The 23,562-nt window shown below is 47.6% G+C and overlaps 1 protein-coding gene across 6 annotated transcripts in view; it reads left to right on the top strand.

The window, feature by feature from the left end:
* Large1 (LARGE xylosyl- and glucuronyltransferase 1) overlaps positions 1–23,562 on the top strand; it is a 494,157-nt gene that overhangs the window by 103,303 nt on the left and 367,292 nt on the right. For 5 of the 6 annotated variants that reach the window (XM_047549176.1, XM_047549171.1, XM_047549173.1 and 2 more), the window contains exon 2: positions 23,343–23,530. In XM_047549176.1, coding sequence (XP_047405132.1) covers positions 23,425–23,530 — 106 coding nt within the window. In that variant the 5' untranslated portion in view covers positions 23,343–23,424. Of the gene's footprint in view, positions 1–18,452; positions 18,471–23,342; positions 23,531–23,562 lie in introns of those variants that run through there. The other variant, XM_047549175.1, reaches the window with a different exon arrangement.

Here is a 23,562-nt window from a genome sequence, read left to right as displayed (position 1 = left end):
ACTCCTGAAACCCAGTCTGCTGGGTAAACGGGGTCCTCTTGGAAGAGGCAGGAGGAGAAAGCACCCACAGGTAAGAAGCAGACACAATGTCCCTTTGTCTGATGTCACCGGCAGCAGGTATAGCTGGAGCTGTGGTGGCTTGGTCAGATGGGGAAGGGGACCCCGGAATGCAGGAGGTTCAGGCTGGGGAGAGTGGAGATGGCCTGGCCGGAGGGGACCTGTTTCCTTATCTTTTCCTCTGCCTGCTTCTTCTGGGTTGGCATTCAACTCAGCCACGACTGGACCATCCACCTGACCTGTCTCTGATGCTCTTTGGAGATTCCCACTGTCATTCATGATCACCTTTTAGATGAGCCCGTCTTACCAGGTCACCTTATGGTGGAAATGTCCCGTCCTCTTCCACCTCTGTTTCTGCATTTTCCAGAGTCTTCCACAAGAGGGATTTTGCTATTTTCATTCTCCAGTTTCCTTTATTGTCTTTTGGCCTGAGAATTGTACTTGAAAAATACTGTTCCACTCTCCCAGTCTTTTCTCTTGCTTTGATTTACTATTTTATAGGTTTATTTTGCCTCCCCCGCTCCCCCCCAGACTGATTAAGAAGTACCTCTAAATCTGTCAGTTTCTTTAGTCTGTCTGTCTGTCCTTTCAGTCAGAAGGGCTGAGGCTAGTGGGAGTTGCTGCCTTACCCTCTGTTCTGTCTGTCTCATCCTTCTGATATTTGGGATCCCTAGCTCTCCATGTTCCAGTCCTCTTTGGAACCACCTCTTAAAAAATGTTAAGTCAAGTTACCTGATTTGAGTACAGATGTGAATGAAAGTATACCTGCATAATAGTTGAACACAGTATGTTTTAATTATTAGGCACAGACTAAATTAAACGGCATAGAATCCCTATGAGGTATGCCTGATTATTGTCACATTTTACAGAGGAAGAAATGGAGACCCAGAGACGTGAATTGACTGGTCCATTCACACAGCCTAGAAAGGGCAGGGGCAGGATTTAAACCTAGGCCCTCTCTAGCTCTGGAGTCTGTACTGCTCTCTCTCTCTAAGAGGTACACATGTATTCACTAATGCATATGTTGCCATGTTCTGCAAGGAGCAAGTTGGTTACATCTGTGTCAACACATGCGTTGGTAAGTAGAGTGATGATTTCTATGGTGGATGGTTAACGCGGTACTTACTGTGCAGCAAGCGTTGTGCTCAGTGCTTCAGTGACCCCATGCTGAGCTTTCAACAATCCCATGACTCTGTACAACTCATCACCCCACTTTTTACATGAAAAACTTAAGGTTTAAGATTTAATCATTTCTACCAGATTACACGGTTTGCAAAGATCAAGCCCGAATTCAAACCTCTTAAAAGACCAATTTTCTTTAAAATAGGATCAGCAGCAGCTCTTGCCACTTACTGGGTCCTGTGACTTGCTCAAGCCTGGGGAAAACCCTGCCTCCCCACCCTCCTTCAGCCATCTCCCCAGCTGTCCCAACCTCATTTTGTGTGAGCAGCACCCCCGCTGCTCTTGGGCTGTCCCCTGTTGGGCCATGAAGTCTGTGGTTGCTGGACGGATGAGGAAACGGGTTAGAGAATTGGTGCAGCTCACACAGGCCATGCTGAAGTAAGAGGGGGCTGGGCTTTCAGCTCTGGTCCATCTCCCAGAAGAGGCCAGATCTCAAGTGCTACAGACCCCTGGCTTGCGGGCTTTGCTGCTCCTTGCTCCTCCTGAGAGCAGCTCTGGATAGACGAAGATCAAAGGTCAGAGCAGCCCATACCTCATCCTTAGGCCTGGGACCCAGCTGGGATCTCTGGATCTTGTGTGGCCATCTTCATTCCCATTTTGTGTTGTTCAATCTTCATCACCATCTTCAGATTGTTCATAAATTATGTGTATAGCCACGTGGACCCCTGCCACATGCTTTGGGACCTGGATGTGTGTCCCAGGAGGCACCTGGACCAGCAGGTATAGGGGCCGCCTCCTGCCCACCGTAGGCTTATCTTCCCACACTTCAGACTTAGAATATTCAAGCCCTGTTCTTCCTCAGCATTCATCAACTCGATTTTCCCTGGCATCCTAGGAGAGGGAGGCCCTATGGAAAACTCGGAAACCAAAATATATTCCTGTGCAAAAGGAAAAAGAAAAAAGCCACCTCTCTCCATTAAGTTTTTTTTTTAAATTGAAGTATTTTTCTCTGTTAGTTTTTTTATTTTTAATTTTTAGATCCATTGTCACTCACACCACCGGTCCTCTTAAGCTCATGACAGAGAGGGTGTAAGAGGACAGGCTATCAGGAAGCACGCATCTTGCCTGGTGGAAGAAAGCAGCGCCACGCATGGATTAGCAGTGAGTGCAAACGAGCCAGCAGATTAGGAGGAACGGGAGCAGGATTCTCCCCTGGGTTCTTGGGGGAGGCAGGAGAGATGCTTAGAGGGACAGTGGCCACTTAGAGGGACAGTGGCCGTCGTGATCTGGAGTCAGAGCTGCTCCCCGCCCCCGGCCGGATTCGGGATTGTAGTGGGAATCCGTCGGTGAACCTTTTCATACCCTACAGTGTTATTCTCATAAAGAACTTGAAGTTCAAGGGCAGAGCTCCTGGAGGTCACCGCTCCCTGCGGGAGGGGTTTCTCCCCTTCAGTCCTGGTGGGCCTCGTCTTGCCAGGCCTGGCTCCACCGTCTGTGCCCTTCCCGATGGGAGCCTGGAAGAGTCTGGTATCCTGCCTCCGACGTCGGCCTTCATCCGTTTCCTCTTCTGCTCCAGCGCTGATATTTTTACACTCGACAGCCCCGCCGTGATCTGGTTTGATGAGAGAGAGCGAGACTGACATTTTAAAGTTTCGGAGCATGTTTTCCGACTCTTCCCTGATTGCAAATGCGAATGATAATGCCGTATTGAGCACTTATCTCCGAGATGCCTTGGTAAACATCTCATAAATCTTCCCGGCTCCGCTGGCGATAGCACAGCCAGGTTCACAGCCTGCCCGCCTGGGTCTCCTCCTCTGGGCCCGCGGCATCGTGGGTCTTTGGGTGGATGCTAAGAGGGCCGCACTTGGCTGAGGCTACTGTCTTCCCGAGCCCTTCCCTGTTCCCACCACTTCCTTCCTTCTTTTTCTGGGTGGGTGTATGGAACATTGTTGAAGTGAACCAAACAACTTCCATTTTGCTTTCTGACTCCATTTTGTGAAACTTATAAAAAACATGTTGTTTGCTGTGATAGTTCAAAACAAAATGTGTGTGTAGTGTTAAGATAAGTAGAATGACGTCCGGTGAGGTACATAGTGACTATGCAGTCACTGAGAAAAACATTTGGCAGTTTGTTTACACCAAATTTACATTAGTTTTAATGGTAAAACTGGTAAAAATATTTACTAGATGAGTTTGCAGAATCTAGGATTTGAAAAACAAATTATGTAATGTGTGAACTTGTTTTGATGTGACTATATAAACTGCAGACTGACCCGGAGCGAGCGGGCACTATTCCATCGACAGAGTCTGTCACTATGTCCTACTGACTAGTGACATGATAGTGCTCCCCAGCTCGAGGCTCCCGGTCACTGCATGCTGTTACTTCGATGACTGATTGCTGTTTGCTGTGAACCGAACACCAATAAAATCTCATCTGAGGACCAACAACTGACTACGTGAGTGTTACCTTATTCCTACCTGGTTCCCGATCCAGCACAGGCCGCAAGTGTCGCGACGTGCTCGTGACAGTGGGGTTTTTGGGAAGTTGCTGAAACCAGAGGGTAAAGGAAGTGCATTCATTCTCTTGGAAGTTGGAAGACGCTGGCTCAGGGAGCGGGAGAGAGGGTTGTGGGTGGCGGCGACACAGGGCTTGGCAATACCTGTGTGTTGTACGAAGCAGGAGGCTCAGGACTTGTACCTTGGACGATGGGTTTTGATGTTTGTGTGTTTTTGAATATATGACTTTATTTTTCTGGTTTGTCCTCTTGCCTTTAGGGAATGGAAGATGCTGTCTTAGCCCATTCTCTGCTGCTGTCACCAATCTGTGCTGCCACAGATTGGGTAAATTAGAAATAATAGTAGTTTGTTTGACTCAGGGTTGTGGAGGCAGAGGAGGCCAAGACTGAGGGGCCCTGTCTGCTGGGGACCTTCTTGCTGTGCCGTAACACAGTGGAAAGGCAGGCACGCAGGGTCAAGGTGGAGACTTCTTTCTATCAGGCTCCACTCTTGTGATTATGGCATGGAGTCCCTTCCAGAGGGCAGGGCCCCCAGGCCCTGAAGGCCCCACCACTTAGTGCTATGACAATGGCAATTAAAGTCAGCCTGCGTTTTGGAGGGACTGTTCAGACCCCAGCAGAGGTCTCTTGTCCTGCCTTCCCGAGGGCTCCCTAATGCCAGATCTTCCTTCCACGCCCCTTTGCCCTTACATTGCTAATCCTGGGCTGTCTGCGCCCACGGCGTGTTGTCTTGCAGAGTGAGGAGAACCCTGGCTTAGGAGGAGATGCAACCGAGTCTGCATCCCACCCTGCAGGGACTAGCAGGGGCTCTGGGGCGCTCCGTGTAACCTTTCTAAGGTCAGATAGAAACACATCTGTTCCTATAGAAGCTTATCCACAGGCCTATAACCGGAAGAGGCAGAGTTAGTAGTACAGCGTTCCGAACAGATCTGAACTTTCAGACCAAAGGACACTTTTCTCCTTCAGAAGCAACACTTCCAAAAAGAAAGTAAAACCAAAGACATGTAATAATTTTATGGGAAATTTTTGAAACATGTATTTTTTTTTTTCCCTTTCTCCAGCGGAAAAGACTGGGTAGTATTTGCATTTTTCCTAGTGTGACTCAGTTTCCCTCTGCGACACGTGAACTCCGTGGGAATTACTGGGCTGGGAAGGACAGTTCACCACTGGGTCCTTGGTCCAAGAGATTGTTTTATGGCTGTTGTGCTGGGTTTCCATGGTTCTTTCTGGGGCCACCGTGGTGACTTATGTCCCCCACACACCTGAATTGCTTGAGGGTTTGACAGGGCCGCAGCCTTTTTGGGGTTCAGCACATGGATGGTTAACTACCAATGTCATCACTCAAGAGCTTTCCTCATTTACTTCTGAACAAACAGTTGTTCCCTCATTTGAAAGTCTTGTCATTATAACTAGTGCAAGTTATAAAACTGGGCTTCTATCCCTTATCTCTTAAGGGTGAGAGAGAGAGAGAGGAGAGAGAGAGAGAGTGTGTGTGTGTGTGTGTCTTTTGTATCAAAAGAATTTACCTGGTGTTCACCTTAAAAGGATACATGCCTGCATGCATTTTAAAGCAAAATAAATAAATAAACAAACAAGTAAAAACAGAGGATTGAACATTCTGAAGTTATTTAAAATAAGTATTCTGGGTATGTGTTGCTATGAAAACAAAATTCAAACCTGCTTTTGGAAATACCTGTCAATGATATGTCACATTTAGCTCAACTTGGGGAGTTGTCCCATCAGACCGGTAGGTGCTCTGGATGTGGGGTTTTTCCATCTTTGTGACAGGCAGGATAAATTCACCCTTGGTCAACTTCCAGAGCTGCATACCCTGGTCTTTCATCATACTTTCGAAGGCAAAAAGATAGATGGAAATCTCTAGGTAGTGTGAATTCTAAGTATTTCTGTTGAGTTACAAATACCTGAAGGAAAAGAACTTGGTTTTCTTTTTATTCACTTAACAGATATTTATTGGCTTTTGAAGCAGCTCAGTACAGAGCCTGGAGCTGAGACCGTCTTGGATGTAGAGTGGAAAGACGTGGTTTAAATTCCTGCGGTGGCCTCGCAGGAGCCAGCTGAAGTCTGATTCCCTTCATAAACAGTTGCCCAGTGGCTGCCGGGTGCCAGGTGCTGCGGCAGGTGCATTTCCAGGTGCTCTGGCAGGTGCAGTGGATGGGGCCAAGAACCAGCTGGACGTGTCGTCCCTGGCCTCCTGGACCGCACAGCTTGGCAGGGCTCTGTCATCTCTGTCATCTCCATCTTACCTTGCAGCGTTTGGCCGCATCCTTTAAGACCTTATCATTTGCTTAAATATATTTACCGGGAGAAGAGTTCTGCACTACTCTCCACACATGGCAAGTTACCGAAGGGGCTTCAACCCTGCCGAAGCCTCGCTGGATGCTGCTGCTAGCTGAATGTCATTGGCTGGGGGCTTCAGATCCCTCCCCAGGGTAGAGGGCTGCAGGGAGTACCAGCCCACCCTGAGACTCCCCCGAAAACCATGCAAAGGGCTGAAGAGGGAGGAAGGAACTTTCTCATTAAGTCCTTTGAACTGAGATATGAAGGTTTTTAAAGAGCTGAATGAAATGCTTGATTTTCTCATTCCGATGGCGCCGAACTGTGGATAATGGGCAAGTCTTTGTGGAGCAAGCCTTCCTCGAGTGGCGTCTGGAAGAACAATTAGGAGTTGAGCTGGAAGATAATTTGGAGGAAAGGCTTTTGAAAATTTGCTCTTACTTGGTTTTGAAATGCACATTATTTTAGAGCTGGTGTCAAATATGGAAATCTGAAATTCTAGAAATTAAAAGCTATTTTAGAAAAATGGTGGGATGTCCCCATGAAGACTGGTCTTTGGGAAAAGCATGGGAACAGTGCTGGTCAGTGTCCTCAGGTCCTGCTGTGGAAGAAAGCATCATCATTGGGGTGAAAGTCACCTGTCTAACCAGTGCCCCTTGTTCCCTGAGACCTGCCTCTGCAGGACTTCTTTAGAGAGTGGGGTTAACCTGCAAAGGAGAGCTTTCAGAGTTCTTCCCTTGTTCCTGTTTCAGATTGAGTAGAAGATACTACCAAGCCACTGGTTGAAAGGAAAGTGTGTCCTTCACTTCACTTAGATGGAGTGAGGCCCTGTTCTCCTGGAGGGACAGCCATGGCGAGGAGCCAAGCAGGGAAGTCTAAGCGGTGGGTGGGATAGGAAGGAGAGGGAATGGGGCTTCTCTCTGCCCCTCCATTTGAACTGAGCGAGACCTGAACGGCCATGCTAAGGTGACAAAGGAGGGAAGGATCCGGAAGGAGGAGGATGCTCAGAGGCCCTTGGAAGGAGTGGGGAGGAATGAGACCCTCAGCCTCCCTCTACAGTGCCTCTTTAAGAGGTCAGAATATTCCATGCCATTTCCTATCTCCTGGGAAGCAGAATCAACCCCCTTCAGGAAACCTCTGCCAGCTCTGGAGACCCTCCCATCGAATTCCAAGGGCATGACTATGACCAAGTGTAACTAATTCCTCAAGAAAGAGGTGCCCTTTGGCAATGTGTCAGCCATACGGACGTAGCAGCCATGGGGCACTTTGGAGGGAGATGTATCGGGGGCTGCTCTATTACTGCAGTTAATGCACTTGGACCTTAGTGTTTCTTTGCATTTTCAACTTAGTGTAATATTAAAAATTAGAGTGTCTCTCTCCTAGCAAGGGCCTCGACAGGGCTTGGAAGTCACCTTTCCTGCCTCCCAAGCTTCTTACCACTGTGCTTGGTTGTTCCTTGTGGGAGACGGGCTTCTTGAAGAATTTCTCATTTCCTAATAATCCTGCACTTTTAAATTTAAAAGCATTTTTTTTTTTTTTTGCTACCTACAGAATTAAAAAATAAAAATTAAAAAGAATCTGTCAGACTTGGCCTCCAGGCAATTTATTGCTGCCGGTGGCTTCCAGCTGGGCACGTTTTGAACAGCCTTGCCACCTCCCCGCCCTGCCCTGGTAGTGGGGACTTAGTACAGCGCGTCTGTAAACATCCACTCCTTGTTTGCACGGAAACAGTGCCCAAATTGGATCAAATAGCATTTCCTTTCTCTCATGACAGCTTGGATTTTTTTCTTTTTAAGTGGCTTTGACAAGAGTCAAGGCCAAATTATTAAATCACCAGGTGACCCTCTCTGTTCATCAGCTGCTAATGAACTTGGAAAATTGAGATCTCAGCTGGCAGACAAACTCATTTTGTTTGACAAAGGATCTAAAAGTATTTGTAAACAAGAACACATTGTTTTTGTTCTTTTTTTTCTTTTCCCCAATTGGCCCTGTAGTCCATCCACATGGATTTAGAGTCCCCCCAACCCCTGCCCTGCACTTGCCAGAGGTTTAAAGCACTGGGTGTGCTGGTTACTTCCATTGCATGAGTTAATTGTTGGCCACACAGCGGCTGATCTGGGCTTCAGGTACACTGTTACCTGGTATGGGTTGAGTGGCCCTTATCTTAGATGCTTGGGACCAGGATTTTAATGCCATGGGATTTTCCATTGGCATCATGTTGGCACTTAAAAAGTCAGATTTTGGAGCATTTGTGATGTGGATACTCATTCTGTACTCATCTTGTGACTTTATAAGTTGTTTATCTTGTCTCTCCACTTCCTAATTCATGAAATAGATGGTTAACTTATAAAAATGGTGCGTGTATGTACATACATACACACACGTGCACACACATATATACACTTGTGTATATATTTATTGCACACACATTACGTATCTCTGCACACAATGTGTATATACTCTGTATAATGTATACTATGGATACTGGATATATATTGTATGAACATATGTAGTATATGGTTTATGTGTAGTATGAACAATGTATATGTGTTTACCATGACGATTCATTTTGTGTTCATGAGTACTTTTAGCAGCATGGACTTCTTAGAGGATAGAACGGCACATTTCTTTTAGCTTTTCAACATATTATTTAATGTTGCACTGATAACACCTAAATTCTGAACTAATGTAAAAAGGTAAATTAGAGCATTAAAGATTTTTACCTCCAATTTCTGCTCCCTTGAATCAATGCAAGAATTTAATGATTCTTTGGTTAAAGGCTGGAAGCTCTTGCCCTTTAACGGGACCATATGGTGAAATAGACCTTCTGCAGTCAGATTGCTGGGGTTTGTGTTCTTCCCTCTCTTTCTGACTGAGTGACTTTGGGCAATTTGCTTGATTTGTCTGGACAATGGGAACAGCACCGCCTAATCTACAGGGTTGGGCTTCAGTGAGACAATGTATATAAAGCACTTAAAAATGCAGACTTAGCCCAAAAGTACTGCCCAGAAAATGATTTAAAATAGGACTACTGATAATGAATAGTCTTACGCATCAGCAGTGAAACAGCAGTTGTTAAGCAAAACCAAGTACAGAGTCTTTGGGATGGGACATTCACCAAAGGGGTGGTCCCTGAGGAGGGACTGGAGGTCATTTGACTCAGTCACACATGGAAGGCGGATGAAGGGAGAGGGAAGTGAGAGAGGGTCTTTGTGATTCCCCGTTGGTCGGTTTTACCAACTTCAAAGCTCCTTGGACTACGTGGCCCCTGTTTTGATCCACAGTGACAGACTCTAATCCCCGCACCGCTCTGTTCCTGCCCACTCCTCCCAGCAGAGCCTGGTGATCCCTCACCTCCAGGGCAGCGGGAGCCACTTCTCAGGCACAGATCAGGTGTGCCAGGAAAGCTCCTGCTGTCTTGCTCCTGCTCTCAACCAGGTCCTCTGACCCCAGCCGGGCAGCCAGCGGGATTTCTCCTACAGCGTTGACCACGGTGGACTCAGACAGAAACCTCTTCTGCCCGGAAGTCAGCCTGGTAGACACCTTTTCCTTTCATGGCCACTCTCAATTTTCCCATGTGTCTGCCTTCTTTTCCTTCCTGGGACCCGACTCCAAGAAGCTTCCGATACATCCAGGATTGTTCTTTTCCTGAGAAAATGTAGCCTCCACTTCAAGGGACCCACCCTCTGCTGAAAGACCCAGGTTCAGTGAACTGAACTTCACTTTGCACAGTGCTGTGATGGATGTAGAAAACAGGCCTTGACCCCTGAGGTGATCTCCTGAGGGAATCTCCTGGATTCTTGGAGACTTGGCCTTTTTACCTGCGAACTGGGGACCATAGCATTTATGTCACCTGATTATTGTGAACTTCACACCAGGCCACAGCATGTAGTGTGCTGTGGTCTGTCATGCTTAAATCTAGAGACAGCTTCAGAGAGTCTGAGGGTGACTAGCAGGATCCTTTAAAAATTTTTTAAGACCACAGATTATTTTGGTGATAGCTAATCCATGTCATGGGGCACAGACCCTTTATTCTTCCTGTGTCTTTGATTTTTTTTTAAACTGAGGAATAACCGTCATGAATTTCACCCCTTTAAAAGTCTATCATCAGTGTAGTTAATCTATTCCCAGGTTGTATTAGGATTGTTATCACTAATTCCAGAGCATTTTCCTGACCCGCCCCCCCAAAGGAGCCCCTTACTCACTAACAATTGTCCCATCCTCCTCTACCCCTGGATCCTGGTAAGCCCATTATGTCTCCATGGATGTGGACTTGGAAATTCTTGACAGGTATTTCCCTTCTCGTGTTGGATGCTTTTGGACTGTGAATCTTCTCATATTCTGGCCCTTAATTGCATGTATTTTGTATGAGTTGATTTGATGGTGACGATGAAGATGAAACTGAAGTATCATGAACTGAGAACCTGACTTCCTTCCATGCTTTGCTCCCTAGGTAACTTTAGGCAGCTCATTGCTGTGTCTGAGCCTCAGTTTCCCCTTCAGTATTGTCTTGGAGAAGCGCCTCCTGCCCACGCTCTCTCCAGGCGTGAATGCAGGGACCTTGAGTCTGTGTGTGCATGATTAGCTTCCGGCAGGTGCTGGTTCTCCTTGCTGCTGTCTTCTATCCACAAAGCTTTGGTTTCAGTGCTCTGCTTCCGTATGGAAGTGGATATATTATGTGTGCATTTGTGTGTGTGTGTGTGCTTGTGGAACACAGTGATGCCATTCCAGGCAGCTGTCCCACAAAGACTGATGAGTAGTTTTTGTGAGTCACTGAGCACAGGGTCTGGCATGTAGGAAGTACCAGATAAATAGTCTCTGCTGGGTGAATGAGGGCTCACCCGGGGTAGACCAGTTGCCGTTCGCTCCTGTGCGTTCTGCTCAATGAGTTGTCCCAAATGATCCCAGCTGGATGCTCTCTTGATCTTTGGATGGGGCCTCTGATGTCTGTTTCTTTTCCTCCTTGCCATCTTAGTTTCTGGAATCCATCAGTGTGAAGGGACAGATTTCGAAAACAAATGCTGTGAGAGCAACAATTTACCTTATCCTGTCCTTTTCGAGTCGCCCGGGAAATGAAAAAAATGTCCAAACTAAGACAAATTTATTGGATACCAAAATCACCGGGCTATTGATTCTTAAAGCCAGACAGCCAGGTTATGAATCGGGTGATAAAAATGGAACGCATTTAGCTTGACTTCCAAGACGGGGACAGCTTTGTGTGTTATCACAGCTATTGGGTTCTGCTGAGACTCCCACAACTAATGAACTAGCACTTATTAACTCCACTGTTTACTTTATTTGCCGCGTCTGTCTGATGTGCGATGTGAGTGAGATAAATCTGAACAATTTGAATTTTATGGAAGCCTGGGTGCCTGGGATTTAATCTCTGCCTGTGAAGATGGCAGTTCAGAGTTCTCTCCCAGAGCTAGGAAAACAAGAGATTGTTCAGAGCCGGGAAAGGTTCTGCACCGCTGCAGACGAGGGATGTGTATCCTGACAGACGCTGGAGTGGATGAGCAGATCCTGTGAGTCAGGTGCTGGAGACGAGTTTGTTGAGTGCATGCTTGCCTTAATTAGGAGCTGAAGTCTGGAGAGGTGAGTGGCCAGCCGGGTCAGAGAGTGAATTTCGGGTTCAGTTCCTGAAGCCCAGCTTCATCTTCTTTCACATCCTTTAGAAAGGTGAAGGCGATTTAGAGAAATTTCAAGGCCATCCTGTCCGCCCTTCAGCTGCCTGGAATCAGTCCTGCCTCTCTTTGTCAGGTGATCTCTAGGGACTGGCTACCTTTGGAACTGAAATGCCTCTTCCTGACTCTAGTTTTCTTTGATGCTTTTTGCCTGATGGTACAGGTAACTACTACAGGTTGAACTGTACCCCCTCAGGCCCCCACATTTATATGTCGAAGTCCTGACCCTCAGTATTCAGAATGTGACTGTATTCTGAGGCAGTTATTTCAGCCACCCGGTTTGTGGTCCTTTGTTATAGCAGAGCTAGCAAACTAATACAGTCTCTCAACAAGCAGTCAATACCCCTGGGGGATAATTAATTGTGAGACAGGTCAGAAGGACAGAATAAACTACCACGCTGTAGTTGATGAATTAATAATGCATGCCAGATGATACGCTGGGCAATTTCTACCATGTTTAATCCGGGTTCTATCCCATACGATGCGTGTTACATGTGGGGTGTTTGTTATTCAGCCCACAGTGAGCCATGGTTATCTGATCTCTCCAGGGGAATAATGATACACAACACTAAAGTCCTGGGCAGATTAAATGAATGTAAATGTTGTCAAGTGCCCAGAGCCAGACCTATAACAGGTGCCAAATAGCCACTGTTCCTTGAGCTCCATATATAACTGGTTCTAGAAGTTTAAAGTCATCCATAGCAGCCAAGATAAAGTCTGCATGTGTGGAGCAAAGGGATTTAGAGAACCTGGGGAAAAGTCACTCTTCTCAACCAGGTTGCTGTGCAGTGTCCCTAGCAGCTCTGAAGCCCACTGCCCACAGGTGGCGACACCCCAGATGTAGCCTCACCTGATGGATGTTCAGACATAAGGAACGCTGTGCTGATCCATGCTAGAACGTGACACCCCCACACATCAGCTGCGTGAAAGAAGCCAGGCAGACGAGGCCACATCTTGTGTCATTGTGCTCACACAGAACATCCAGAGTTAGTAAGTCCACAGTGACCGCAAGCAAGCTAGTGGTTTCCAGGGACGAGAGCTAGGGAAGTGGGGAGTGGCTGAGGGCTTTTTCTTGGCATGATAGAATGTTTTTTGGAGCTAAAGATGTTGTTTGCATAACGTGGTGCATGTGCTACATACTGCTGAATTGTACACTGAAGGGATTCACTCTAGGTTCTATGGATTTCACCTCGATGATAAGAAAGCCACGCTCAGTCCTGAGGTTATGTAAGTGGCCCGAATCAGGGGAACACTGACATGGCTAAAGGGTGTTCCTGTCGAGGACATCACCAGAGTAACTGAAGGTCCTGGAAAGCAGGGCACCCTTGGCCTCGGTGTGTGTTTTAGTCAGCTTTCTTGCTGCTGCAACTGAAAGATCTGACCAAAACAATCATAGAGGAGGAACAGTTTATTTGCAGGCTCACTGTTTCAGAGGTCTCAGTCCATAGACAGCTGGCTCCATTCCCCTGGGCTGGAGGTGAGGCAGGACATCATGGCAGGAGAGCGTGGCAGAGGGAAACAGCTCATAGGATGAGCAGGAAGCAGAGAGAGAGAGACTCTACGCTCCAGAGTCACCCCCCCCAGTGACCCCCATCCTCTAGCCACTCCTCACCTGCCTTCAGCTACTGCTCAATTAACCTCATCAGGTGATTATTCACTGATTGGGTTAAGACTCTCACAACCCAGTCATTTCTCCTCTGAACCTTCTTGCATTGCCTCACTCGTGAGTTTTGGGGGACGCCTCACATCCAGACCAGTGTGTGCGTTGCCCTTAGACTTTTTCTATGACCTAAAACAAATAAGAGCCCTACTTGAGCAGGGAATGCCTTCCTGACCCTCTCTCCTGTTGGTTTGGAGATTGATGGCTCACATTTTCACAGCTCATGACCAGAACTGTGTCTCAGGCCAACCCCGAGCCAATCCCCGCCAAAGGAGGAGGGTATTACTTTAACACACCCAGACTCCTGCAGCTAGAGGTCCTGGCCCTCTGCACCGTGCTGCCCACCTATGGAATGGATCCGCTTTGACAGGGACTGTTCCAAAAATAGGGCACGTCTCTCTGGGAGGGCCCCACCAGGAGCCTTCAGTGCGGACTCCAAGCCTGCGCTTTCTCTTCTGACTGGTCCAGTCCTCACATTGCTGTTAGTTTTCTTAAACACAGACATCTTCTTTCCTGCTCTGGAATCTTCTGGAGCTGCCCAGGGGCCATAGGACCACGATCAAGTGCTTTGCTTAGTGTTCGGGCCCATGTGGTTCTCTTGGCCCTGGCTATCTGACTGAAGGTTCTCCACACCCTCTCTCTAGGCCTGAGTGCTCAGCGCTGTCCCTGCTTCTGGGCCCGCCCTGGGGCTGTTCCTCCAGCTTTCCTCTGCCTTTTCTCTCTCGGCCTTTTGAAATCGTGTCATACACTTTGGCTCAGCTCCGATGGTTTCTTCAGAGAGCCTTGTCTCCCCTGACCCTGACTTGTGTATGTGTCTGTCTGTCCCTTACATTCCCTTGAGGCTGCTGGAGGTCGGAGACCCTGCCACATCCATCTTTGAATTCCTAGCCCCCGGCCGCGCACTGGAATCGAAGATTCCCAGTGGACTGAGATGAGTGGCAGGGGGTGGAGACACGGTGCCAAAGCCGCTGCCTTCTTTGTACCACTTGCGACCCAAGATATTTACGTAAGATCTGCAAAGGCCTTGGGACCCAGAGAGCAGAAGCCTGCAGGTCAGACACCCGGAGACCCTTCAGCAGTCCTCGGTGCTTCCTGCCTTTTGCAGTACTGGCCATTGTTGCAGAGTGGCGTGGTGTGGAGGAAGCCTGAGGTTAGATGAGAGGTGGACCGGCGGGGCTGCACGGAGTCACGCGGGTCCTTCACACGTTTGCTGCTCCCGGGTGGAGAGGTGTGATCTAGGCCACGCTGGGACGTGAGGCTGGAAAGGAGAGGTCAGCAGGGGTCAGGCCTTGGAGGCCTTAGTTGCCATACGGAGGACAGCACACTGATTGGAAGTCGGAGCCTTGGGCTTTATTCCAGGGCCATCCTTTTGAACTGTGTGACTTGCCTCTTAACCTCTTTGAGCCTCTGTGCCCTTTTGTATCCAGTGCAGTCTCACGATGGGTCGTGCAGACTGAGTGAATCAGGCCATGTGAACGTGTCCGTAGGCACCTGGGTATCCTGGTTGCGCAGTGAGCTCCTCTTTTCGAAGCACTCTCTCATCCAGCTAAATCCAGTTCCTCCTGCCCTTGCTATTTGTCCAGCCTGCATTACTACAAAGCCTCCTGGTTCCTCGTCCTCCATTCGGTTCAGTTCTCAAGCCTAGAGTTGATGTCCATCCCTGAACAGCACAATGTGGAGTCTCAAATATTTAAACCTGCACTGTCCCACAATTAGGCCACTAGACACAGCACTTGAACGCTTGAAACGGGGCTAGTTACAAAGGAGATGTGCTTTAGTGAAAGAGACACTTCAATATCAATGACTGGGTGTGGGAAAAAGATTGTATTGATTGTATGTTAAAAAGCTAATATTCGGGACGTACTAGGTGTAGTAAAATATATGATTAAAATTAATTTCTCTTTATTTTTACCTTTTTTAAAGGTGGCGATGGTGAACTGAATGAGTTTTATAACACTACCCGTTGTCTTGTTCAAGGAATATTGGTTTTTCATGAGAGAATCATTTCCTGGTATTAGTTGTCCTACTTAATCTGCAGGGATTACATTTAAAAACCTCCAGTGAATGCCTGAAATCATGGGTAGTACCAAACCCTATATAACATTCTTTTTTCCTGTGTACCTATAATGATGATAAAATATCATTTATAAATAAGGCACTGTAATGGATTAATAATAATAACAAATAATAACAGAACCATTATAGCAATGTACTGTAATAAAAGTTATGTGAACGTGGTCTCTCTGAATCTCAAAATATGATTCTGTAGTCACCCCTGTGATGATGTAAGAGGATATGGTAGCTGCGTTATGAGATGAAGTGAGGTGAATGACATGGTCATTGTGACTTAGACTTGGCTACTACTTAAGGGTTACTTGAACTTAAGTACTGCAATACTCTGACAGTCCATTTGATAACTGAGAGGGCTACTAAGTGACCAACAGGTGGGTAGCACATACTACATGGATACTCTGGACAAAGGGATGATTCACACACATCTTGGACGTGGTAGAATGTGACAGCATGAGATTTCATCACCCTACTGAGAATGGTGTACAATTTAAATTTAGGAATTTTTTTATTTGTGAAGTTTTCCTCTTAATATTTTCCGACCATGGTTTCAGTTACCTCTGGAAAGCAGAAGTGTGGGTAAGGGTATACTACTGTATATATATATATATTTTTTTTTTTTTTTCATAGAATGATCTTTTTTAAAACTTAGATATGGTCCATTTATGAAGAGCAGTAACTTATTGCATGATGAGTTCAGAGGCGGTTCCCCTCCCACTGCCCAGATGTGGGAGTGTTCTTTCCTTTTTAGTAGCTCTTCCTTTATTAAGGACAAGGGCACACCCTATCTGTTAGTTCCCTTCCCTCTTCTACCTGATTTGTGGATGTCAAAGCAAGGAGCTGATCACGTCTGTCCATCCTTAGGATTTGATTGGATAAGCAACTAAAATTCCATCGGTTCATTTTCATTTTAACGCTACCGGCATCTCACATGGTTCTTATTTGGTCATATTTTGGAGTTCATTTGGTGTCTGTTGACCTTGCACTTTACATCACCACGGGCCATCACACAAAGCTGAGAAGGGGCTCCTGGGTTCTGACCCACTTGCCAGGCTCCTGCAGCCACGATGCATGGAGCTGATCCTTGAACAGGTCTCTGGACTCCCAGGGCTTTGGAAATGCTGCGAGTCCCATGCAGGATACAGACCGTGCCTTGGAGTTTGCTTTTCATGAGAAGACAAGCGAAACTCTCAGTGGTCAGCAACGTGTCCCAACCACAGAGTTGAGTGAAAATAGGTGGAAGAAGACGGTGCTGGAGGCCCCGGTGAGGCCGCTGCCTTGATCTGTGACATCACAGTGTCTCTGAGACCAAAAGGACATGTGTTCCTTCAGCTAGAGAACTGGACTTCCCAGCAGGATCAAGACAAACCGGGCTGGCGGGAGTGGACCCTCACGGCTGTCACGACACAGTGAACTCCAAGTTTTCAGCGTTCATTCTGAGCATATTGAATGTGGCTTTTTCTCTTTGGGCTCACATGATCAATTTTTAAACAGTGCCTCCAAGGCCCAGTGCCACTCTCCAAATGAAAAAAAAGCAATCGGGGTGCCAGATTGACAGGCCAAGGGCTGCCGGAGGAGGGAGACGCGTGAGACCTGATGTGCTGAGACACACGTCATGTAGCTGAGATGCAGCAGCAGCCATCAAAGTCATCCTGTGTGTTCTCCCCGATGCAGCAGGGCAAGGAGGGAGCGTCACCAAAATCGAGCCTTGCAGGTGACCTCTGATGCACCCAAGGGTGTGTCTGAAGGAAACGCCGGGCCGCGGAGCCTCTTGAAGCATTGAGCGGATTTCCTTTCTCATGTTCCAGATGTTAGACAATCAGGCAGCTAGTTGGCATGCTTTCGATTAGAAAAGGCTTATTGAAACAATACTAGGGTGACCCCAAGGTATGGGAGGGCACATTCATCCGCCTCTTTATTCCCAGACACACATTGACTGTTCCCTGTGTGCCTGGGTATGCAGTGAGCGTCAAGCTGTCATGGCTTGTGCCCCAGTGAAGATTAAAAGCTGGTGGGTGAGGCAGCCATCCAGCATATAATCAATCAAATAATCGTGTGATTTTGGAATTTGATGAGTCCTATGAGGGAAACCACCCCAGCTTGCTGACTGGCAAAGAGGGAGGTTGCTCCTCAGGCATGGGGTTACCTGAGGAGTGTTCTGTGAGCAGTTAGCCTTCAGGATCTGTCACCCCATCAAGCAGAGATCAGGAGAAGAAGCATTCCAGCATCAAGAAAACATTTGCAAAGACTATTCCAGAAGCTTAAGGGCGAGTGTGACTGGAGTAAGACAGACCTAAAGGGAGAGTGGCCAGAGTGATGTTGGAGAGATCTCACAGGGCAAGCCAGGCAGGACCTTGCAAACAACGCGGGGTTTGGATTTCTTTTAAGAGCTGTTGAGGAATACTGAATAATTTTAATCAGGACTTGAATTAGGTGACTCGCTCAGTAGGCATAAACATGAGATGATGGTGGTTTCAGTTCCTACAGTGACCACAGAAACGGAGAGAAGTAAATATATCAGAGCATATTTTAGAGGTAAAAATGGCTGGTTTGAGCATGTGCAAACTGGACAAGACGAGGAGGGTAAGCAAGGTATTGAGACTGACTCCCAGGTGTCTGGCCTGAGCAGTGGAGTGAGTGATGTGACCCTCTGTGGGGTGGAATGGTCTAGACAGAAGCACGTTTGGAGGGGAAATGAGAAGTGAGGTCTGGCGTGCGCGAGGATCTACCCAGTGGGTGTAGGAAGGAGACCTCTGTGTGGATGTATCTGGAACTCAACGGAGAGGCCAGAGCCAGAAACATAAACATGGTAGTCCTTGCATGAAGGTGATGTGCAAGACTTTGGCCTGGGGAAATCTCCCCTAGGGAGAAGAAAGTTGTGAATCTCCTACTGAATCCTGGAACATGCTTGGAATTTTCCAGGGCGTGTCAGGAGAAATAAGATGTATGAAATAAACATCCCAGAGGTCAGATGGTACATGTCTGAGCAGTTGACTGCAGAAGTGTCTCAGAGGAAGGAATCTGCCTGCCCTGCGGTGAGACGGCCCACCTCATTTGACTTGGAAGGTAAAGCCATGGAGAACAAGCATGGTGGCATTCTTTTGGAGCTTTGGATTTTTCCAGGAGAGGAGGAGGGCTGAGGGAGGCGGAGTGCCTGCAGAGGGAGAGTTTAATGATGAACTGTGGCTTCTAAACTGAGCAAGAGAGAGAATAGAGAAAACCTAGACCTGACTGCAGAGTGCTGAGGAGGGCCAGTGGATTGGGGTTCCCAAAGGCAGTGAAATGCGGGTACGATGGTGACCTTGGGGTGGGGGGGACTGGGGGCATGACGTGAAAATCTTGATGTTCTGCTGCGTTTGTTAATAACAGGTTCTCAAATGTGGATTTGTTCATGGGCGGTGGCAGATGATTTGAGTAGGCCATTTTTATGGTGGAGTTGGGATGGAGAGGAAGAAGACTATGAGAATGTGAGGTGGAAACTAAAGTCTGCAAGAATGAGGGAGCGGCCAGGAGTCGCCAAATGACCATGATAAGGACAGGGAAGGACAGTGAGTGACTAAGCAGTGGGGCCTTTGTCGTCCATCTGGCTCACTGTTGGTTGATCAGCTCCTGCGTGCCAGATACTGTGCCAATAATGCAAAAACCAGCAATGTGTGAACCGGGCAAGGTGTTTATGGACTGAGCAGAGAGACCGGGTGGTACAACAGGCATCCTGCAGCAAAGAAACAGTTTTCTATTTGTACAGAAAACGATACTAGAATTTGAGTCCCAGGATTCCCGCTACTAAATCAGTGTCCTTTGCTTCGCTTTGTTTCTCTCCACCCTTTTCTAAGGTGGGTAGGACAACACCCTCTGTGGTGGTCTTAGTGCTCTTCAATCATGGTTCCAATGTCAGAGGAGATTTTGATGGGAAGCCGGGGTGTGGGTCATCAGAGTCAGTGCTAGTCCAGGGACGCTTTTGTTTGATTAGAAAATGGTACTTTTTCCTCGAGGAACTCTGCTTCCCCTTGCTGGAAGGCTGCTGTGGTAAACGCACTGAACGCAGCCTAGGATGGGAAGGGCTCTAACTCGGCCTCGGTGGCCAGTCCCTGCACTGGGCGTGGGGGGCGCTCAGGAGTGGTGTGAGGCCAACTTTGTGCATTAACCAGTTACCTGCTAAGTGCTTTAGTACAGGGTTCTCCCACATCATGATGGGCGGGAATCACCTGGGACCTCTTACCAGTGCAGATTCTGATTCAGCTGGGCTGGAGGGAGGCCGGAGGTCTGTGTTTCCACAGGATCTCAGCCATGCTGGAGCTCTTGGTTCCACAGGTGGGTGAGTGTAAACCTTCCTTGGACTTATAGGCTGGGCTCAGGGAGAGGCCTCAACACTAACACTGAAGACCTGGATCCTTTGCATCTAAGGGGTTCTAGTGTAAGGAAGAGAGTTTAGCTACTGCCCAGGAAATGTGGAAGATAGTGAAGTGATTTGGCATGTGCTCAGGTGGAGTCTAGACTCCCAGGGAAGCAGAGCCTCCAGAACTGTCCTTGCCAGAGTCCCACAGGAGCAGCAATGACTTGAAAGTTCCCCAGCCCCAGGAGAGAAGGAAGGATATTCAGTATAGGGCCAGGGGGTGAGGGGATGGCCAGGGTAAAAGCATGCAGTGGTGATGTCATAATAGTTATGATGCACAGCACGATAATGAGAAACGGATAGATGTTGAGGGTTTGCTGCAATAGGACCCATTTCATAATAACCTCAGTGAGGTCCAGCTGGTCACCCTGTTAGGCAAACTTGCAGCACTTTGTAGAAGGGATGAATGACATGGTAAGTGACAGGATTCATCAGATCTTCAGTAGGGATCAGTGGCCCTAATCCTTCAGTTACTATATGCACTAGGATGCTTTTGGTATCCTAAGTGATTTTGAAGTATTTGGGCCATTTCCTTTCTTAGATTTATTTTTTCCACCGACATCTGCACCGTCTTCAGGTGCAGTGTGTCTACAGTGCACACACAGTGAATCCCCATGAAAACGTCATTTCTAATGTCCATGATGCTAATTCAAAGACAGCCTCTGGCGTTGATGGCAGGTAGCTGGGGCAGGTGCTTGGAAGGTGGGTTTCTGACTGGAGCCTTTCAAATGGCAACCAACAGCCCTGGAGGGCATGTTCCCAATTAGGATACTACAGATGTTGACTCACTGCACCTAGCATGTAAATTAAGGCTCATTCAGATAGACCTCAGGGTCTGGACTGAGGTATTTTGAGTTGCAAGCCTTATAACCAGACATAATGATTTAAGCTTTTAAATAGTTTTAAATTATAAAAGCAATGCGTGCTTCTTGTATAAATTTTGGGAAATGTATATTCATATACCATGAAATTATTCCAAATCTATATCCAGTGATAACTTTCAACATGTTAATCCATTTTCTTATATGTATACATATGTAGCTATTAGCCCATCTGTATAGTTCATTACTTTGGACAATCACAAGTAATTGTGATTGTCAGTCGCTGACCCTTGAATCCTGTTCTTGTGTCTTAACAGATAGGGTGAGTTTTCTGGCTCGTATACTGTTCTTCATAAACGTGAATTCCATTGGTGAAGGCAGATGGGAGAAGTCAGATGGGGTAGATATTTCTAACTGACGATGGTGGCCAGGGAGTTGGATGTTGGAGTTGAGGCAGGCATGCTTAGTGATCCCTTGGGGACACCTAGGATAGCAGGTGAGGGATCTCCCATCTACCTGGCAAGGATGGAGGGGAGCTGGGTGGAGGCTGGCCTTCCTCTTAAGGCTTCCGCATTGGCACCTTTGGGGTGGAATTCAGCTCACCTCCTGGTCCTTCTTTCTTCTTGTGTGGATTCCCCTGTTGACTTCCTGGAGTAACTTTTGATATAAATTGAGATTTTCCTTAAAACCTGTTTTTAGAACACAGAGGTGTCTCTGGAAAGCCAAATCCATGAAGGAATATTTTTTGCCTGCTGGGTTTAATTTGAGATACCAGAGTTATCACCACAGGCAAACCACCGAAAACTGCTTTAAAACTTTGTACACATCGTGCAAGTTGAAATTACCTTCTGCAGATGGAGAGAGCGGTGAAATAAGTATCTTAAAGAGTTATTTTTCAAAATGTTATTTAAATATTAATAACATGAATTCAGGGGAGTTTGGCTCCCATCCTTCTTTTCTGCAAAGCCTAAATTCACCTATAGCACTGCTTCAGTTTATAGATGAATAAAATGAGGGCCACCTGGAGCCAGCTAGCTGAATGCAGCAACTGAACTTGAACCTGGATCTGTCTAATGGCACTGCCCTCCCCCCGCTGCCCTCCCTCCCTTCTGCCAAGAGTCATGAAATTCAGCTCACTGTCTCGGTGGCTCTTATTCTCTGTGACTTGTGGAGTATGTGTGCAGAGTCTGTTTCCCAAGCTTCAGCATGAAAAGCTTCCCTCGGGGAGACTTCTCTCAAGTCAACATTCTTGGTTCAAGAGGATTTTGCTTTTTCAGTTTTCCTTTCTAGTCCAGCCCCTCCAGCCCTGTGGTCTTTCATCTGTTTCAAAAGAAGGCCATTTAGAAAATTCCATCCCAGTGGCTGTAGAGAAGAAAGCCCGGCGTTGACGGGCGAGATCGGCCCCATTAGGTGTTTGTCGCTGGCAACTTGCTGAACACAAACTCCTGAAGCTTGAGAGTGTCGCCCCCGGTTAGAATCGGATTCCATTTATTCCCCTAACAGACGATTATCGGGAGTCTGCAGGTGACAGGCTGTCTGCGGAGTCTCCGGATGCAAGGAAGATCGGATGGGGTGGGGCAAACCCAGTCCTGTCTTTTGGAAACTCCGATCCTGGTGGGGAGAGGCGACGGTTCCACTAGCCCACCTGGGGGAGGAAGAGGCACTGTAGGAATCTAGGGGGAGACACCAGGCCAGTCACTTCACGGACAGCTGTTCTTTGGGAGTTGGTGACATTCCATACCTGTCTGCAGTAGGTGGTTCTCCTCTGTCAAGGACTCTGTGTGGGTTTGCGCTCCAGATGTCGCCAGGTGACAGGGATGGGTGGAGATGAGCTCTGGTGGCCTGTAGGCTCAATTTCCATATAAGTCACATGATTTACGGTCACATATTCAGGTGGAAGATCCTGGCTCTCCGCTCCTTGCGTCTTGACTTCCCCTCTCTCTTTTGAAAACACCATGGCCAGTCTTCTGCCCTGGCCTAAGGACAGTGCCTCCCCAGGCTGGTTAGAGATTATCCATTTGTTCCTGTCTCTTCTCTGCACATTCTAGTCATTTCTCTGCACGTAGCTGTTCTTCCATTTGAAGGCAGAAGCTACTGAGGGCACCTCCACTGACTTGTGTTTGGGTGTCGGCTCTGATGGGGTCCAGGTGTGTGCGGGTGGATGCTGTGACCCAGCTCAGCTCCTTTCCCTTGCTTGTGCTCCTCGCACCTCCTCAGGTGCCCTTCACGGTCCCCTCTGCCTGGGACCTGAACATCTGCCCTCTTGACCACACAGGAATCTGTCAGCATCTGCACCTGCTCTTCACATTGGTCCGTGGAAGTCTTGATTGTCACAGTCTTGGGGTACTCATGACATCTTACCTTGGTCTGTCTCATTAGGCTACGCCTTTTGACGTCCACCTATGTTCTGGTCTTTGAAAGCATAGCACCTGGCTGGTGCTTGGTAGGTAATAGGTGCTACTTAGCTGCTCCTTGAACCTGTGTCATAAGGTACATGTACACATGCCGCCTGGGAGGTCCCTTACAGCGTTCCTCATTTATGGATTTAACTGCCTCAGTGTTGTTAGACTGCAGCAGCATCTGTCATCTCTTGTGATAGAAGATTAGCAGGAAGTCATCGACCAGGAGGACTATTTCCAGGATCTGTGGGATATTTCTCTTCTGCAGTTTGCATCCATTTATAGCGCTAAGGACTCAGCCCTTCCTCTTTGCTCTTCCTTTCAGAAAGTATTATGAGGGAGGCCGAGGACTTCACGCTCCAGGCAGAGACACGGCGCTGGGATTAGGGATTGCCACTTCTGAGAGGATGCTGGGAATCTGCAGAGGGAGACGGAAATTCCTGGCTGCCTCTTTGACTCTGCTCTGTATCCCGGCTGTCACCTGGATTTACTTGTTTGCTGGGAGCTTCGAAGGTAAGAAGGGAAGACAGAGTGAGAGGGAAGGA

This window comes from Sciurus carolinensis, chromosome 4, assembly GCF_902686445.1.
Source record: "Sciurus carolinensis chromosome 4, mSciCar1.2, whole genome shotgun sequence".
In the NCBI taxonomy this organism is placed as follows: domain Eukaryota; kingdom Metazoa; phylum Chordata; class Mammalia; order Rodentia; family Sciuridae; genus Sciurus; species Sciurus carolinensis.
Note: the sequence above shows the minus strand (reverse complement) of the source record. Positions and strands in the feature narration are given on the sequence as shown.